This window comes from Aythya marila (genome assembly GCF_965140915.1).
Source record: "Aythya marila genome assembly, chromosome: 21".
NCBI classification, from domain to species: domain Eukaryota; kingdom Metazoa; phylum Chordata; class Aves; order Anseriformes; family Anatidae; genus Aythya; species Aythya marila.
The window spans coordinates 187,628-207,706 of record NC_139062.1 but is presented as its reverse complement, the minus strand read 5'-3'; the positions used below and the strand labels follow the sequence as shown (position 1 = coordinate 207,706).

The following is a 20,079-nucleotide window of genomic DNA, read 5'->3' as shown; positions in this document are numbered from 1 at the left end:
CCAAGCTTTTCCCCCCACAACAAACCTTGTAAGGAGTTACGGTACATTTTTCCCTTGGGCAGTTTATTCCATCTAGTTACAAATGAGGTGTAGTTGTGTGTTTGTATAGTAAGAGCATAAACTCCTTATTTATTTCATTACAATGTAGAGCTAATGACAGTAAGAGAATTTGACTTTTATTAAAAATGTGTTACTTCCTGTTTAGGTTACTGAAGGGGAAATCGGACCCTTCAGCTCAGTCAAACTTCAGATTATATTTATCCCAGCTATCCTTGGGGCAGTACAGGCAGAGTTTGTGATTGTGTTTGACAACTCAGACTGCAAACCAGTAAGTGAATTTGTGTAAGACTTGCTTCAAAACACTGCTGAAATCTTACTTCTGCTTCCAGTAAGAATTACAAGAGCTCAGCTTCTATATTAGAACCAGGAGAAGCAGGTAGAGGACAGATACGTTTATAGATGTAAGAAATAACAATGAGGGCGTTTAGAATTACAGTTCTGTCAGAGCTGATGGTAGGTAACTATAAATCATGTCCCCATTTTTTCTGATGTGCTGTGGTTGTCAAACCTGTTGAGTCTCTCAAATTTCTATGCAAGTCATCCCAATATTCCCATTTCATTAGGCATCTGGAAAATATCTAGTGTCCTGGATATAGAACTGAATGTATTTTCCTTTATTCCCAACCCACACAGTTTATTTTCTTTCTGATACATCAGCATTGGAATTATCTAGCATGCAGTAGTGAAACTGATGTGTGAAGGCTGGGACAGATGACAACTTTAGTTACCGCTTTAGCATATTTTAATTCTGCATTTTAGTGAAAGCCAAATTCTGCCTGGGAACAGTTCACAGAAGCTTGCCAAAAAAAAAACCCCACCACCTTCCAAGAAGCTCAGTAGGCCAGTCTTGGCTCTCCCCGTGGTCTACAGATGGAGTAGTCTACAAAAGGAGCTGCAGAGGCATACTGCAGCTTCCTGTGGGTACCCTTTCTTTCAGCCCTGGCAGGGAAGGGTCGTTTTTCTCCATGTTTGAGTTATGTGGTTGCTGAGGTTTGTGGTGATTCTGCTTGAGTGAGAAGCCGAGCTCCACCACAACTGCTCTCTCACTCCCCCTCCTCAAAGAGGAATGGGGAGAAAATATGATGAAAAGGGCTCAAAGGTTGAGATAAGGACAAGAAGATCACGCAGTAATTATTGTAACGGGCAAAACAGACTCTGCATAGGGAGATAGTAAGATTTATTGCTTATTACTAACAAGCTAGAGAAGTGAGAAACGAAAGAAACCAAAAGCACCTTACCCCCCCATCCACCCTCTTCCACCTCCTCCCCCCAAGCGGCACGGGGGAATGGGGGTTATGGTCAGCCTACAGCGCTTCTTCTCTGCCGCTCCTTCTCGGTCACTCTCGTCCCCTGTGCTGTGGGGTCCCACCCACGGGATGCAGTCCTTGCTGAACTGATCCGGCGTGGGCTTCCCACAGGCAGCAGCTCTTCAAGAACTGCTCCAGATACGGGTCCGTACCACGGGGTCCATCCCTCAGGAGAAAACTGCTCCAGCCTGGGTCCCCCATGGGCAGCAGCTCCTGCCAGGTCACCTGCTCCTGCGTGGTCTCCTCTCCACGGGCTACAGGTCTGGCCTGGAATCTGTTCCGGCAGGGGTCTTCCACAGGTGGCAGCCTCTGTTGGTGCAGGGCCACCTGCTCCACTGTGGTTTCCTCCACGAGCTGCGGCATGGAACCCTGCTCCACCGTGGTACTCCATGGGCTGCAGGGGGACAGCCTGCTTCACCATGGGCCTCACCACAGGCCACAGGGGACTTCTGCTTTGGCACCTGGAGCACCTCTCCCCCTCCTTCTTCACTGACCTTGGTACCTGCAAGGCTCTTCCTCCCTCCTCTCACTCTCCCAGCTGCTGTGTGGTGCAACGTTTTTTTTCCCTGTCTTAAATATGCTCTCACAGAGGCGCAAAACAACATCGCTTATTGGCTTGGCTCTGGTCAGCAGTGGGGACCTTACCAAACATGGGGCAGCTTCTAGATCCTTCTCACAGAAACCACCCCTATGGCCTCCTGCTACCAAAACCTTGCCATGTAAACCCACTACAAGGTTAAACTTAAGATCTTTATAGGAAACATAGTACTACAGCCATTATTGTATTTCTTTGCTGGATAAAATAGCAGCAGTCTCTTGAATTTCTGAATTGTAGTGCATTCACTTAACACTTTAAATATTTCTTCTCAATATCTTGGGCGGCATGTTCTTCATTTACATTTTCTGGCAAAGAATCCAAATGGAAGTGTAATTAATTGTTGTTCTGTGGCACAGTGATACCTAGGTTTTATTTTGTGAATTATTTCCATCAGTTTGTCTAATTAATGTACCTTTAATACATATTTTAGTCAGGTGTAGTTTATAGCAAAAAATCTTGCTCTATCTAGATCAGTAACAAATGGAGACTGATAAAAATAAATACACTCTTGATTTGTGTATTAACAGTTGTGCTTTAGTGCCATTGGAGTTTCTATTGATGTGCCAGTTTGGGTGCCCAATCCCAACATTGATTTTAAGATCTGTATGTATGACCGACTTTACCAGGACTGCGTTGTCATTCAAAGCAGGTAAGCTGCCTTCTCCAGCTAATGAATGGCATCTTACATCACTAGGTGATGCACTGGGCTTCCACTGTGTCAGACACATCTGGTTCTCACAGGAGGCTGATGAGCAGGTTTGTTTGTGTTTTTTTTTGTTTTGTTTTGTTTTGTTTTTCTTGGCCTTTCAGAAGGACATCCTGACTACAAGCCCTCTGAATTCTACACTGCTGGGGAAGTTGAAATTGGGTAACCTGTGTTAGATCCCCAGGATCAGCAGTAGCTGTGAAGTACCTGGGTTAATTCATGCCTTCCCACTCCTGTAAGGTCCCCTGTGCTGTGCCTGGTCTGTGATGTAATCATTAAGTCCCTAGGGAATAGCAACCCCGCTGAGTTTGATCATGTGCAGTTGCACACGAAATATGCAATAAAGATAAATGTGTCTAAAGTTAAGTGCACAGTGGGTATAATTGATTCAGCCAATGAATTTTATGAAGAATTTTTATTGTTCTTATTTTTTTAATTTCTCACTTATTCTATGTTTAATTAACATCCATGGGAGACTTAAGAACTAGAAGGCAACCTTCTGTCAACTGTTGCTTATTGAGAAGTTCAATCACCAGTCTTTCCAGACTTGGGATATGATGCTGGATAAATCATGCCAGTCCTTTTGCATTTCCTATAAGATAGGAAAGGTGCAACTTTTCCTAACCCATACAGGTATTAAGGACTTATTATATGTATTTCCACAGCTTGGATCAGTAACGTCTGAAGACTCCTTCTGTTTGCATGGTAACAGAAGGATAATGTTTCAGCTCATCGTCTCCCAGGCATTTCTTGCTGTAATGCTCTGTTATGTGAACTCTTACTCTGTTAATTGTCTTCAGGTGCTGGGTGTCTTCACTCTAACTAATGCAGTCACTATACTGTTCCTGTTTTACCAATCTGCATATTTTAGGCTCTTTTTAAACAAGGTTGGGGTGGGTTTGTGGGAGGGTGGGGGAGAGGTTGGTTCTGTAGAAGGCATCCATTCTAAACCTCTTACCAGAATTGCAGACTGCAGAGATTCTTCACAGTTGGAAAGAAATGAGTAAAGCTGTTATCTCAGAAATTCAGCCTACAGATATGAGAAGCACAAGTTATGTAAGGGATTTTACTTGGTCTAGATAACCCAGGGATAAAACTTAAAAGTATAGAAGCAAAATAACTATCCTAATGAAAACATAAGATTTCAAAGGGGTCCCAAAGATAGAAGCTGTCAAAATGATGATTAGGTCAAAATTTCTTAACTGAAAGAAAAATCAGCCTACTGATCCTCTCTTAACTTGTGATAAATTAAGAGCACTTAATAGGTAACATGCTGCCCTTAGTACCTTGGCAAATCAAGTCTTTGATTTATCCCACTCTTCTCTCTAACTAGATGGGGAGAGAAACAAACCTAAAAGAGAGATGTTCTTTAGCTTTTAGGGTAAAATCTGTCCCGGACTTGAGGGAGATGATGTGTTAGAACATCCTTTTATTCACCACCAGTACACAGAAACATCTAACAGAAGCAGAACAGAAGGAACTTCTGTACCTGGCTGTATCATTGCACTGCTGCTGCAATTTATGATACTGTAGTCTGTAGCGTAGGTAGAAGATCAGGTTTTCAAGGTAGGTAAATAGCTTTGGTACTTGAAGTGGTCCAGCAACCTCTGTAGAATTACAAAACTTTTTTTTTTTTTTTCTTTCTGGTCTCATAGAGTACAGTAATCGGGAAGCATTATGCAGCATAAAGGGTGTCTCACCTGAATGCTCTCCAATATAAATCACTTTGAAAAGTAATTTAATTGGGGGTTATAACATGCACTGATGTAAAGAACTAGCATATAGCTCTCTTAGACTGTCAGCAGCCAGAAATCATTCCAGGCTCCCAGTACCTCACGCTGTGGTTGTTGATTTAGAGCAGGCCATCTGGACTGACAGCTTGTAAACCAGTCCAAGAGAAGGAAAACGAGAAGTGAAATATTTGTAAATTGCTTGGCAATTCTGCACATAGGCATAAAATTCCAAAGCAGGGTATGGTTTGTGGCTGTCACCCTATTGTAGTATGGCCAGAATTCAGTAAACCGGGAGATGCTTCCTAAGCTTCCAATATGCCATTCGTAGGGCAGATTGATCACAAGTAGTGTACCAGAGGAACTGGTAGCAGCAATTTAGCCACAATAGGACTTCTAGCCCTATAGAATCTGCTTCTGGAGGTAGAGGAGACGTTATAAGAGATCTGTGAATTCACACCTATTAAGAAGTCACCACAGTTTTGGGGAGAAAAACACAGCAGTTCTGTCGGTACGTCTCCTGACATAAGAAACACCCCCTAGGACAGCTGAACTTGTGTAATTTTCCCTACCTGTACAGACTTAATTATCTATGGTGAAAGTTTTGAGATGATGTGGATGAATGGAATTCACAAACTGGGTCCTTGTTGGTGGTTTAGGTATATCATGGCCTTTCAGGTTCATTCTTTTGATTCTTTTGACTGTGTAGTGGGACGTTGGTCAGTGTTGGTTAGCAGCTTACGCAGCATTTAGTCGTTTTTGTCCCCACATAGCGGTTGCTGGTCTTCATTTTTCTGTTTCTCAGAGTATCATTGCTTGAAATACAGCTGGGTTTACTTACAGTAATTCCAAAATCTTGTTTGCTATACTTAACATAAAAGACGACAAGTGTGTGATTTTGCTGTAGCAGTTTTACACGCCCTTCATTTTCAAAGGAAGCTTGGAATAGTTATAATTGTAATGTAGAGCAGAGATGCAAGAGGGGGAGAGGGAACCAAGCTCCAGCATTGCCAAGATAGCAGTACCAGTAGCTTCGAAGCCACCTGAGCATGTCTGATCTGCTTGCAGAGCAAAAGCTACACTGCGTCTGAAGTTTGAAGTCTGCAAAGAATTGAGTAAGCATATGGAACTGCTTCCGAAAACAGGTTACATTCAGGCTCAGTCATCCTTCACTGTGCAACTGAAGTTTTTGCCCAGGTAACCTAAAAACTTTGGTGTTTTTGGCCTTTAAGATAATGTCTGTAGGAGGCTGTCTGTGCAAAATCTGAGCAAATAAAGTATTTTTTCTTCCTTCACATCTAATGACTGTAGCAGGCTGGACTTCACACTGCTGGTGTCAATGCTCTCTTTAAAAAAGATGCCAGATGCTCATGGAGGAAATTAACTTGGATCACTTACCTGTGAGGAAATGCTTTTCCTGTGGCGATGACAGCAGTGTGAAAATCTAGCAGTTGCGTTCCTGGTAGAATGTTTCCATTTCTGTGGCGAAGCTAATCTTACACAAAAGAGAAGTTTTCAAGGCAGGTGGCTACTTCACGGATCAGTGATTAAATCATTTCTGGATAAGCACTCCTGCCTTGCTAGGTAGAGTAGGAATGGTTGGACTTATGTCACCTCTGTATATTTTCTCTAAAATAGGAATGTATTGATCTTGAATTTCATTTGGCAATTTATATAACATCTTCAAAGATGCTAAAAGCATTTTCTCAGCAAGTTTTTCTTTTCTGTTTCACAAAACATCTACATATACAAACATAACTCAGTTATAGAAACAATGAATTCCAGTTCTAAAAATGTAAATACAATATCTCTTATTCACCATTGTCAATTATATTTACTGTTCCATTGTCACCCTAAAGAATTTAGCAGGACATTTCTCTACAAATATAAATTAAATGATAAATATTCTGGTGTACAGCCAAAATACTTCAGTGGCTTCTGCAGTGATTGCTGCTGCTAACCTTGCTGCTTTTTTCATAGAGGTTATTACTGGTGTGTGTTTGGATTTTCACTGATGTGCTCAGCATCTCTGGAAATCAGGCCCAATTGTAAACTGAGAGTCTAAGCACAGACATCAAAGTTCTCAGCCAGGTTAGCATTCAAGGAACTAGAAGTATTTACAATTCTTTCAACATATCAAATCTTATCAGATTACAACAGTAACCATTACAATGACATTCTTCTGTTCCTACGCTTCAGAAGCTGTAAAGCACAGCTATACTTACTGAGTGGATAGAAGCATAGCTTAGATTTAGAATATTAATCTGCCTTTTGAAAAATGAGGAAGTTTCAGAAGGGAGATTTGAAGAGATTAAGGCCACAAAATAAGTATCTGACTGTTTCACTATATAGATCATTTTAAAAGGCCTAACACACCAGAGAGTATGCGTATGGCAGAGAAAGATGAGCTTGCTCCAAGCTGATGTAAAGTACTGAGCTAGTGACACGTTTCTGCAAATGCCTCCTCATTGACTTAAGCTCCGTTTTCTCAGAAGAAAGAGCAATTGTATTAAAAGCAACACAAAAGTAAGAAGTACTTATTCAGCAAGCCCAAGAGAACAGACAGATGACTGAAGGCCCAGGAAGCTCTCCCAAGTATTCTGTGATGCTGAAATGCTTGGTCAGATGTTACAATACTAATATAACTATCTGGGTGCTTGAAGCAAAGACATATTTTCTGCTTATTTGAAGGCAAGTTCTCTAATCTGCTGACTTTCAGCATTCCCAAATACTGCATCTTTTACTTTTTCTGTATTTGGAAGTAGTCCTGCAGATGCTGACAGTCTAAATCTGATTGGTCTCTTATGCTTTTCTTTAATTGCTTTAAAGCATGAAGATGCCATTTTCAGTGAGCTATCTGAAGGATTTCAGTACCTCTTCCCTAAGGCGTAGCAGCTAATTTAGAACCCATTGCTGTGTACGTACAGTTACAATTATATTTGTCCCTCTGGAATATTTCATTACACGTGAATTTCTTCTGCTATTCTGATGTCCTGTGACAAAAGGAAGCTGATACTTTATTCCTACTTTATATTTAATTCCGTTTTTTTATTTTCACACAAGTTAGCAATCCATTTGAGGATTACCTTCTAAAGTCACATTTCAGACTTGCAAAACAAAAGCCAGCAAGATCTCAGATCAGCATGATGATTGTGAGTGGGTGGTGCTATTTATTCCTTAACATTTCTTTAATAATATATTAAAAAACCTGCACACAATTCCAATAGTAGTAGTAGGAATATTATCTCTGTGGAGACCTAAAAACAGGAAGCAATTCACTCTGATTCTGTAAGACACCAGAAATAGACCAGCAGAGCTAAAAATGCTGGAGCTTTTGTATTGTCCTGGCTTGAAGCTCTGAAATTGAGCTTATGATAGCAAGATGCTTCAGCAAAAGAGAACTCGCATATTTCTTATAAATGACTAATCTGGTATATAATCAGACCCTATTAGTCTCCAAGTTTGTTTCACTTTATTTATGTCGCGGTGCTTTGTGATCCAACCGGTACTGCCTCAATTGGCTGGTAATTAACTAACATTAGTGTCAGAAGGAAACAATTGCCTAGGTCGGGCTGGTTATGTGCTGTGACTGCAGCAAAGATGCAGAAGGCTAATGCTCTGCTTGTGAAGTAAGCTTTAATTTTTTCAGAATTTTAAATGACTGTTTGGATTATGTTTTTAGAAGAGCATAAATGGGTGCAGTCTTTTGTGACTTGCAGTGACTCCCTTAAAATCCTGTGCTTCCAAAATTCCATCTTTTAAAAAAAATTACACCATTGATATATAACTTCATCGCTAGATACCCTTGTAATCCATGCACACCTGCTCAGAGCAGATTGTCTGGATGTATGCCATTCTATAGGAAATCTGTGACAAGTCCATAATATTTCTGATATGACTGTGTTTCTTTTCTTTTTTTGGGGGGAAGACAGAAGATAGAACTTCATAGGTCACTTTAAGGTCTTGATCGGAATTTTCTTTTACCATTTTCCCTAATACTTGTTTGTGTAGGGCATACAAACTTTTAGCTAGTCTTGACATTATTGAAGCATCAGAGTTGGTACTTAACCAGAAGAAGAAAACTTGTAGACCTTAAGTAACAAAGTTTTTTTTCAGTTGGTTCAGAAATGCACCCATCAAGAGTTTATTATTCCCCTTAGCTAGAAAATAGCCCAAATACTTTTGAGATATTTTTTTTGTTTGTTTACTTCAGGCACTCTCTTCCTCAAGATGCAGGGAGCTATTTTAATGAAGAGACGAGTGTTCTGGAAGTTCCAGTGACAATTCTGATTGCAGATAAGGTTAGGAATTTCATTTCTTATGCCGGTTATTCAACTGACAATAGATGTAAATCTGTTATTGTAGTTAATGTTCACTTAATGATACCTAATCTTACTTTACTAATTGAAGTCCTATGATGATAGTAAAAGGTGCTTGCAATGATAATACAGATCTGATGATATTTTTTTCTTGTCAGCATGTTTAGAATACAGAAAGCTTAATCTTTTCTAGCTAGCAATCATTTATTCCCTAGTACTTTCTTCTGTAACGGAGAACTCTCAGATACCACAGCACAATTTCTTTATTCCTTTCTGTACTGCAGATGTAGCATATTCTTTGAGTTTGTTTCCTGGAGATGCAGGTGTGATTCCATCCTAACATATGGAATTTCAGTATGAACTACTACCGCATGGTGGTTGTTTTTGTTTGTTTGTTTTTGCAAATTGATTATTTTTGAAGAACAATGAGGCTGAAGTTCAAGATAGATATGTTACATTTGTAACTGTCAAGGAATATAGTAGAACAGCTTTTTTGTAGTACCTTTTTCAATGATGTTTCAATTAAATCCTGTTCTCGCAATGCTACAGATATTTATTCATTGCTCTTCCATTTGTCTCAGACTAAACAAGTCAATTTTACTGTCCATGCAATTGTTACTACTTCTGAATTGGAAATTAGTCCAGCAGAAATTGATTTTGGATACTGCACAATCTATGAAGCTGTGCAGACAAATGTCACACTAACAAACAAGTCCATCTTGCCACAGGAGTTTGGATTTGTGGGACTTCCAGAGGTAGGCGGTTATCCCAAACACACCTCTTCTTGTATTAAAATATAGTTAATTATTATGAAATGTTTCAATGAAAGTGTAAATAAATCAAGACTGGTTCTGATAAACTAGTGGAAATATTTCTGCTAGTGGTGCTGGGGAAACATGCAGATAAGTTCTGTTACTGATATATGGAAATTTGGCTTTGATATACCATAAACATTTTCCAAGCAGTATAAATTTCTTCAACAAGACTTTACTAGCCTTACTTACATAAGATTAATAATTTTATCCTGTTAGAATGCCCTTTTCTTCCACCAAGAAATTTACTAACAGAGTATCTGGTGTCTTTTTTGCACAGTTTATGTCCAAATGTCTAAACTCTTTGCCCTCAAAGCAGAATGGCTGTGTCCAAACTGCTTATTAGGAATCATCCCATGAACCATGCTTAAGCATTTCCCAAGTGACTGTAAGTTGATGAGAAAGCTAAATTAACCACAGGAGCTGCTAGTTTCCTGAGGGCTTGGTCTACTGGATTATTATTATTATTATTATCATCATTATCATTATTAGAAAAAAATAAGAGTTGTTCAAGCTTCATAATGGCATGACAACCACAGTACAAAATAGTTTGATATGCTGGAATTAGAGCTAGAAGGAGCCTGACATTTAATTATGCATTCTCCCTTTCTCTGCTATTTTAGGGATTAAAATCAAGTAGTTAAGTGAATGAAGTTTGAATCTTTGAAAAGCTTTAAAAAGTAAAGCATTAAAGCTTTATTTTGAAGGATGTGTTTTCATGATTAAACTGTAATGGTAAGACATTCCTGAATCATTACCAACTAATATAAACACAGAACAATGTACATTTGTAGATATTATACTGGTACTTGTCACCATGGTATCTGCACATCATACAAGCATCAGCTCTTCAAAGATACAGGGGAGCAGTTGAGATCTTTATCATATTTCGTTCAGTTCTCTATGAATAGTAAGTAAACACCATTAGAGAAAGGTGATTACCATAGACAGTAGGAAGCCAGCGAAGAGATTCTAGTGAAGTATGAGTTAATAGATTTAAATTTCAGCCTTTCAAGTTACTCTGAGATTAGAAATTGGCAAATAATAGTCACTAACTCCCATGAAAGCTTCTCACTAGTAGAGTTCTGTTTTCCTGACATTTGTACATTTAATAACAAAGTTTTCTTATCTTGACTATATTTTCTTGTTAGTCTTATTTTATTAGTACGTTTAATTTAATCAAATTAATTCAATTTAATATTATAATGTTATTTGATAATTTATTATTCTAATAACAGTAATTTCATATTTTGCCATTTTGAAGTTTGTTGAAATTCAACCAAATGACGGCTTCGGTGTTCTTCTTCCCCTTGAAAGCCTGACACTGGAAGTAATCTTTAAAGCCAACAAGGCAAAAGAGTATGGCTTTGAGCTGACCTGCAAGTCAGAGAGTAATAGGTATGTGAAGAAACTGGTCAAGTAATAGGTAATGTAGAAGCCTAAATCACGCTTAATTTCTACTGTTAAGATAAGTCTGTCCAGAAGTGAAATCTCTGCCTGCTAAGAAAAGGTAAGGCTAAGATAAAGCTATGAGGCAGGTGCAAATTCTTCAGTTGGTAAGAGTTGCTCATTTTAATGTTATTTTTTATCTGTTAATTTTATTCTTCATTTGTCTTCTGCAAGCTTGCCCCGAGCTTTCTAAACCTGCAATGTTCTGCTTGCTTTGTTTCAGCAGAACTCCCAACGAATTTTGTTTGAAATTACTTGTGTGTATGTGTGAGAGAGAGGGAAAATGCTTCATACATAAAGCTCATGCTACTAAAATAATGATGACAAAAACTTAATGATTTGACCGGGTGTATTTCTAGAAGTTCATAGAGGAAGAATTCAAGTAAGGACTAGCCAATTGAGTATTAAAAATAGTATTATTGTTCATCTTTAGGCAAAATTCCCATTGCAGGCTTGAGAAATTCAGCTTAAATAGGGACTACAGGATCAGTTCCTTATTTTCTGGGCTGATGAAGAGACTATTTTATGCTGAGACAATTTATCATGTGTTTATTTTTAGACGATTCAAGCTGTCATGCAGAGCAGTTGGAGTCCACCCACCTCTTGAATTGTCTCATTCCTTAGTTCAGTTTGCTGCAACAGCTCTAAATGATGTGTCTACAGCAACACTGTATGTGATGAATTCCCATGTGAGTGTCAACCACTTTACTCATGCTGTCCCAAGAATTGGCAGTGGGGAAATTGCCCATGTTGGACCCACTTCATTTGAATTCTATGTGCCAGAAGACTGTCCTGTGACAGTCACGCCTTCTGTTGGAACTGTATTGCCTGGGAAGGTAAATTCACTTTAAATGTCAAGTGTTCAAACAAGTCTTTTGATCATTCACATCTCTACAAGTTCTGTCACTTGTATATGAAGCTGAAAACAGAAATTATTATTAGCATAGCTGGAAGACTTTGTATTGCTTGAAATAATTTTAAATTGGACTTGAGTGGTTAACCATCAAATGTAGTTAATGATCGATGCGAGCTGTCACTCTGAATGTTCTTTCCCCAGTATTATCATGATTTATTTGAAGAAATTTCAGATATCAAAAAATACTGGTCATGTAAAACAAGCCCACTGTAACGTAGTGGACTTGCGGAAAAAAAAAAAGAAAAAAAAAAGCTGTAAGTGAACTTTGTCTTTAGATTCATTTAACTGGGGAAAAAAATACTAATTTTTGCTGTCACATATATGCTCCTATTGAGCTTTGTAGGTATAATACATGTATGAGGGATGAATTCTGCCTATCATTCTTGTGCATGCTCTCACACTCCCAGAAAAGCTTGATTCAAGTGTCCTTCAGACCAACATTGTCAGATCAGCTAATCAGAGAAGAGGCAGCTCGGAGGCTTGGCAGAGCAGCTGCAACAGGGGCAGAAATACAAGTAAGGAATGCTAAGAACTAGCACGTGCTCTTGGTCTATTACTTCCAGATATTTCTCTAGATGTATTTTTATCATTAAACTATTTGCATATTAAATGAAGCCCAAACTTATCATTGATGTAAGACCTGTCTATACAAGAGTGTGCGTGTGCTACTGCTCTTACTGCTTGGTGAACAGACCACACGTCAATTTTATTTCATTATAACATTTTCAAAAGCATTTGCAGAGGATTTTTTTTTTTTTAAATGTTAAGTGCAAGTATTCCTCTAAAAAGAAAAAAAAATTTACTCCACTTCTTACAGATTGATTGCATACATGGACTTCATATGTAATGCTGTGGGTCAGTTAATTTATGTGAGTGCCTATGGTTTTATTTATGTGGTTAAATAGGTAAAATTCCAGTGAGCTGTACAGTATTTTTACTTTTCTGCTCCAATAGGGGAACTCTTTTTCAAGATGGGGTAAAATAGGTCCATTTTAACGTAACATTATAGAGCTGTTTGTGATAACTACTGTGTCTATGGCTTGTTACTGTTATCCATACACTGTACCGTGTTGCCTCTTCGGTTCTGTATCCTTGGGCCATGGACTGAGTATTTGTAAACAGATGTCAATTGCGTTATCCGTGATCAGTCTCAGTGTATAATTTTAGTGTATATTTGCAGAAAAAGAAGAAAGATGAAAAGAGAGGGGGAAAGAAATTAAACGTTCCCATTACCAGACAGCATTCTTCCAGACAGTTTCTAAGGGACGGAAGCAGCAAATACCCGAGTTCTTCAAGTAGTTCTGAGCAACCAGAATCCAAAGAGATAAAGCCTGAGTAAGTCAGCAAAAGCATCTTCTACTAATTAGACAACATTCTTTTTATGAATGCTTAATAAATCTACTAAAACCTATAGGTAGACAAGAAACCAAACTGTAGTGAAGAAATAACTTCAGCTATATTGCAAAGGCTGTTTCCAAAATTAGTACTGCTTATAAGCCATGCAGCTGTAACCTCTCATGTAAGGCAACAAATCCCTTTGTATGCATCAGAGAAACTGAAGACTTCAAAGAATATATCAGAAAGCATGAGCATGGCTGCACTGGTAAATTTGGCTGAACCAACAGGAGTATTATTTTAAGGAGCAACTAGAGAGCTGAACTTCATTACCAAAAGAAACTACGACACAATATACCTTTTCTGAATAAGTGGAACAGGGCTGAATAAATTCAGCCCAGATGGAAACTATCTGATGGTCTGTATCCGTGGGTATGGGTTAGTTTGTTTTTTTTTGAGAGCTTAAATAGTCCATCATACTAGTCGTGGCTGTCTTCAATCTTAGAAATCTTACGATGCCACAATATGTATGTTTTTGAATAGTCATTTTTTAATATGTGTCTCTCACTGAGAATTGACATTGACGCGTGCTTGCTAGCAATTTGGATACTTGGATACAAAATCTGCTATTTGAGGTCCCTTGTTTAGCATATAATTCAACTTTTTAGAACCACATTTCTGCTCGCCAAATCCTGAGGAATTTATAAGTAAATGTTTGGAAGTAAATACGTGCTTAGACACGTTGTGCTGCACCAGGTGTTAGATTTTTCACTAAAATTCCAGGTCCATTGTGAACCATTGATTAGAATTTTTATATACTTTCAGTACAGGTCATAAAAATACAATTTATATTTGAAAGCTTCCATTTAAAAGTATTGGTAGGCATGCTGTGTTAGAGAAATGTGATGCATGTGTGCATGTAATTGAAACGATGTGCAAGTACTGAAAGGCACGGCAGTACTTACATATTCAACATAAGGGAATTGTATTGAGGATTTTGGAGCCTTTAGTAGGGCATCTATAATGTGGGTTGATAATTTTATTTTTGACCAGAAAACCAAACCATTTAGTAGGGTGAATCCATTGCTGTGCATCAAGACAGTCATTTTGTATCACTGCTCTATTGCATTTTGAATGTACGACAAAGTAAACACAAATAGCTCAGTATATGAGTTTTGATTTTTTTTATACTTGCTAAGCATAAACTCATACTCACTTGCTATGTAAAGCATGAAGTATAAAACTTACATGTATACTCACTTGCAAAGATGATTTATATTATTCCTGCATTTTCTAGTTCAGAAGCTTATATGGAAGCCCAGGCTTTCCTGATGAGGAATTTCAGAGGGAGGCTTGAAAAATACATCATACCATGCTTTGTTGCAAGTGGAGATATTGATGAAAAGAAAGACTCAGAAAGTCTCACCTGCAGGTATTCTAAACACAAATGACTTGAAACAATATTTGGAACAATGCACAGTATTTGCAATTTATGATACTTCAGAAATTTCATAGGGAAGTGGTAGTGATGTTAATTTATTCATCTGAGGAGAAAAATTGTTTTCTTGTCTTAATTATTTCAGTAGTCAGTGGTAGAAAGGTGTGCTTACGCCCCACTAGTAGGATAAGAATCTAAGACGTGATTATCAAAGCAGCTTGAAAAACAATTGTATGAAAAATGTAATAGCTAGATGTAGTCCATCTTTCTGCATAGGCAATACACAAAAAAAGCAGCCACTAAGAATTGTTTTCTTTTGTAATAGCATTTTAATGAAACCCTGTCATGTGAACAGAATAGGAACAGATTTCAGACAATAGCTTTTTTTCCTGTGTGATGTATGAGCAAATATTCTTTTACTGTCTCCTCAGCCCCTATAACACCTTGTATTTGGAGTTGCACTGTCCAGCTGTAGCACCATCTGTTGTGGTCACTTCAGATAATGGAAAAAACACAGTAAATTTTGGTGATGTTGCAGTAGGTATGAAATTTGAATTCAAGCTTTGAGTTTTTTCTGTCTGATCTTAATTTATTCAAGGTTGTGCATTTTATTTTTACATTCAGTGGATTTTTTAAAAGTCAGTATAGAAATTAGCCCTGTAAAAGGTGTTCAGGAGGAAAATTAGGAGTCTATCTGGACAGCTGGAGCATGTAAAAAGCTGACCTAATCCTGAAACATAGAATCAGGAGCTCAATAATTGACTGTCCAAATTTGAAAAAGTTTGATGAGTTCTACTGTATATTAGCCATAGAAACAGAACAAATGTTTGGTGCAAATAGGAGCAGGAGTTAAAAGAAGTGGTAGTGTAGAGTGAGCTTCATCGTGTTTTTGAATTTTGTTTTCATTCCTACCAGGCCACACAATGATTAAGCAAGTTACAATACAAAATATCTCCCCAGAAAAGCTGGAAGTATCCTTATTTGGAATATGTGAGTTAATCTGCCATTCAGTTACAGTTTAATTTGAGTCTTCATCTGTAGGAACTGTTTGACACTAAAGTAAGGAGGAGGTAGCAGATTTCAGACTTAATTATTATCTTTCAGAGTGAGACAGGAGGTGACGTGAAGCTTATTTTCCTGAGGATATATAACCAATATATTCTTCTTCTCTCTTAGTTACTGATCTCTGGAAGAGCTTATGAATGGTTGATTTACAATTTTTTTGGTCTGAACAATACTTAGAATCTCTTTTTTTGTTTGTTTGTTTTGTTTTATTTTATTTCCAGTTTCTGTATTAACTTTTTTCCTTGAGTTGCACTGTTCTAGCTAGGATTCTCAGTTCTGAATCCCAGTGGTCCCTTCCTGTTGGTCAGACCAGTTAGAATACTTGAGCCAGGTGAAAATAAAGCCCTCATCATCTCTTTCTCTCCAAATGAGAATAAATTGGTGAGTAAGAGATACAGCAGTAATGGGGAAAAGAGAGACAAAGAGGGAAATAAGGGGCGGTGTAAGAAACACGTATTAAATACTGGGATGTGTCTGTAGCAAAACTTTGGTGCCTGTGCCTAGCGCCTTTCAGCATTTACATTGCTGTCCGTGCACTGTGTCCAGGAGTTTTGCAGTAATGGCCCACGGGAGCTGGGGGAGTAGGGGCAGAGTGGGGAGTGGCCGGAGGGGAGGGTGATTTGGAGCCGGTGCTGCTTTTGTGGGCGGGTGCGGGGTGGGGTGGGGGGGTTCATTAAGCAAATGAGCTAGCGCCAGCTTCTTCTTGGCAGTTTTTTGAAGCGCTAGACATCCGGACAGCACAAAAGAACTTAACCCTAAGTATCACGGGGTGTGGGGTGATGCCATCAATTGTTTGCTCTGTGGAGGAAGTACTGGATATGGGATATGTCCTTGCCAGAGAGAAGACAACATTCACGTTTGAGGTAAAGCCCTCTATGCTGATCCAGAAGGCACGTCAGCAGTTGTTGTAGGTTGGAAGAGGAGCTCTGTAGTTTCCAGTCTGGCAGAACGTGAGGCTGAATAGCAAGCTGTAGACAAAAGAACAGCTTTAAAAGCAGCACGTCTGGCAGAGTAATCTGAGGCTGAGACAGTTTTGGGCTAAAGGTAACGTGCTGTGCAGGGAGGATCTTGTTTGCTAGAACTGTGCTGCCTGCAGGATTCTGCCTGTGCAAATAACAGGGATGCAGAACCTTCTGTACAAGGAGAGAAAGGGTCTGTGTGATCTCTCTCATAGATCTAGCTGATATGTAGACATCTGTGAAGCCAGAAACAGCTTTGCTTTCAGCAGTGTTAGAAATATTTGCCCTCTTTCTTTATTCTGTCCATTACTCCCCTCACAGTTAAGGTTGCTCTGTGTCCACAGGGACAGAGATACATTGACAGATACATTGGTGAAATGCAAAATTGTCCTACAAAGAGCACATGGAGGTCTGCCATGGTACAGTGTAGGGAACAGTTTAACTGATCACTCGTTCATATATTGCAGATTTCCACAAATTCAGAAACAGGACAAGATTTAGGCAGAAATTTTCTCCTCTAAGTACATCAATAATCAAAATACATTACTTGCTGCAAGACTTAAAAGGAGGCTGGTCCCTATTGCTGAGGGGTAGGAGCAGATGTTGCACGTGGATGGCAGTAACGCATGCTGTGTGTGGCATCTGGGTACGCAACTGTGGAGTAATGCAGCAAACTAAATTCATCCAGTTTACAAAGTATGGATCCTACAGGCCTGAAAATCTTCTTAATGAAAGTGCTGTCGTGTAAATTCGTGTTATCAGATACAGAACACTTCTACACTGACCCTGCAATACTCCATCCAACTGGATTCACTTTCTCCAACAAGGAACAAAGATCAGCAGAGACTTCCATCCTTTCTTACGTCCTCTTTGCAAAGAACAGAGATTGTTGGTAATTTTTTTTTATTTTTATTTTTTATTTTTTTTAAACAAAAAAGGACTCATGAAATATCTAGTAGCAGCAATACTTTGTCCTGGTAGATCTATTCAAGGTTATGCAGCCTGAGCAGATATCCACAAGTAAGGAGACACAAGCGTTTGAATCTGAATATGCCCCTACTGCCTTTTATATAGTATTTATATTAAAGAGTATATTTGGGGATATCCATCTCTGTAAAAATATGCTGGAGAGTATAGGGAAAGGCTGGTGATGCCTCTTCAGCTTCATTAGAGATGAATGCATTAAACTAAAAAATAAATAAATCTAAATGAAATTTAGACAAAACAAAAATGAAATGAGTTTAAAAAAAAATGAAGAAGTAAAACAGAACTGTTCTTCTGTACTCATATCATTATTTCTGTTTACCAGGAACAGAGAACTATAGTGGTTTAAGCGTGTTCAGCATCTTTCCGACACAAGGAGAAATTGCTGCTGGGAAGAGCCAGGATTTTGTTGTTACTTTCAGTCCTGATCATGAAAGCCTGTACTATTTGGACTGTCTCAAGGTTGTGCTCTTTGGCAAGGTGGGGCAATCAAGATACCTGATAATGAAATGGAACTCTAAATATGACCTACAGTTATTTTTAGCAGCATGGGTCTTAGTAGGAGTTTCACATAATTATATCCAGTGGACGGGATTTGTAGGCAGAAATATTATCTATATTAAATTGATGGGGGTAGGAAGTGAGAGTTTTGGGGCTCACTGGCTTTTTTCAGGCTTTAAATTCTCAGTTCCTAATTCATACCAATTGTGACTTGGGATTCAGTCCTGTCTTCTAACCAGCTGTCCACACTGTGTACACAGGAGGTGATGGGAGCCAGCTTGCTGCTGCACTGCTGAGCACAGTTCCAACCGGGTTCTCTGCAAGCAACATTTAATTGTAGCGGAGAGTGGAAATAAGACTGCAGAGTGCAAACTGGCGGGTGCGCTGAGTACCAGGAAGCTGCTTCTGCAGTCACTCAGCGTGAGGGAGGAGGTTTCCATCTGTAGAGCAGCAGTTGAGCTTAGACAGAGCCCAAATCAGGATACACAGGCTGGCAGCATTGCAGGTAGCTTTGTGCCATGTTCCAAAAGAGATGGCCCAAAAGTTAATGAAGAGTGCCAACTAATGACTGTCAGCAGGCACTGCGAACAGTAGAAACTGGTAGTGAACATGTAAGTACTGCTGCTCTCCTTGCAAGTTTTGTATCGCCAGGTTATCTTTGGATCTGCAAGTAAGAATGAAAACCAGAGTAAGATGAATAAAAACTGTCCTAAATTCACAAACTTGAAGCTCTCTTTGGCAACAGATAAATTTTGCCCATTTTAGTAGCTTTAGTATAGTTTGTCCAGTCTCTTCCTTTGGCACACTGCCCAAGAATGAAAGGCTGTAGAAAAGAAAATTCCTTAGTGACACCCAAAAGACAAAGGTAAGATGCAGGATCCTTGTGATAGTGTGGGGCACCTCTTGGCGTTAATATAGGCAGATGTAATTTTTAAGAAGCTGAAGCTGTTGTATCAGTATTGCAGTTACACTTCTACTTAAGCTGTAACCTGCATCTAAAGCGTTCTTGTCCTGTATAGAAAATAGCCCGTGTAATCCAGCTAAAGGGTGCAGCAAGAGAACATCCAATGTTTGTGGAAGGTGGAATTCCACTTGATGTGCCCATCGAGTCCTTGGCTGTAATGTTACCTGTGTCATCGCAGGAAGCACTCAAGGAAGGTAATGTGCTGCCACGTTATTACAAAATAAAGATAACCTTTCAGTATCCAGAATGAATAAGCATTATGGTGTAGCCTATATTCGTAACACACACACACACACAAAAAAAAAAAAAGAAACCTTCCCTTAAGAAAGGCTTTTATCTGAATTCTAACGCAATGGTGTCTTAATATAATCTATCTGTGTACCTTACCTTGCAAAAAGCTATTGTAATTATTACTAAGACAACAGAGAATTAGGGTGTACTTGCTTTCTGCTACTTCTCCTACTTGCATTAAATATTTATAAAATTATTTCCCATCTAATAAAAAAGCCTGGACTCCCCTGACTGTACTGTTAAGAAGCTGACATGCTTTCAGGGGTATGAATTTATCCTCCCTTAATTTCCTTGGACAGGATTTCTGTTCAGAGATGGTATGTAAGCACCTTCTAGCTCCTGAGCTATAAATAAACACAAGCACTTACCATACACAAGTAGGACTATAGTACACACAATGTATATGCCATGGGGCTAGAAAACAAACATGAATTAGAAGTGATGGTGGTGTAGTTTAACCCTGGCAGACAGCTCAGCACCATGCAGCCACTTGCTTGCTCTCCCCCCAGTGGGATGGGGAACAGAATCAGAAAGGTAAAAGTGTGAGAATTTGGGCTGACATAAGGACAGTTTAGTAGGCAGAGCCAAAGCTGCATACACAAGCAAAGCAAAATAAGGAATTAATTCATTATTTCCTGTCAACAG

General features: G+C 38.9%; 1 protein-coding gene across 1 annotated transcript in view; it reads left to right on the top strand.

Moving 5' to 3' along the window:
- CFAP74 (cilia and flagella associated protein 74) overlaps positions 1-20,079 on the top strand; it is a gene marked incomplete at its 5' end in the record, with an annotated part of 41,286 nt that overhangs the window by 18,286 nt on the left and 2,921 nt on the right. The window contains 17 exons of the mRNA XM_082776843.1: positions 206-328; positions 2,493-2,614; positions 5,470-5,598; positions 8,615-8,702; positions 9,302-9,475; positions 10,797-10,930; positions 11,541-11,817; positions 12,305-12,412; positions 13,078-13,232; positions 14,530-14,664; positions 15,102-15,211; positions 15,586-15,641; positions 15,997-16,116; positions 16,446-16,598; positions 17,457-17,586; positions 18,004-18,158; positions 19,199-19,337. Of these exons, the coding sequence (XP_082632969.1) occupies positions 206-328; positions 2,493-2,614; positions 5,470-5,598; positions 8,615-8,702; positions 9,302-9,475; positions 10,797-10,930; positions 11,541-11,817; positions 12,305-12,412; positions 13,078-13,232; positions 14,530-14,664; positions 15,102-15,211; positions 15,586-15,641; positions 15,997-16,116; positions 16,446-16,598; positions 17,457-17,586; positions 18,004-18,158; positions 19,199-19,337 (2,308 nt within the window). The remainder of the gene's footprint in view (positions 1-205; positions 329-2,492; positions 2,615-5,469; positions 5,599-8,614; positions 8,703-9,301; positions 9,476-10,796; positions 10,931-11,540; positions 11,818-12,304; positions 12,413-13,077; positions 13,233-14,529; positions 14,665-15,101; positions 15,212-15,585; positions 15,642-15,996; positions 16,117-16,445; positions 16,599-17,456; positions 17,587-18,003; positions 18,159-19,198; positions 19,338-20,079) is intronic.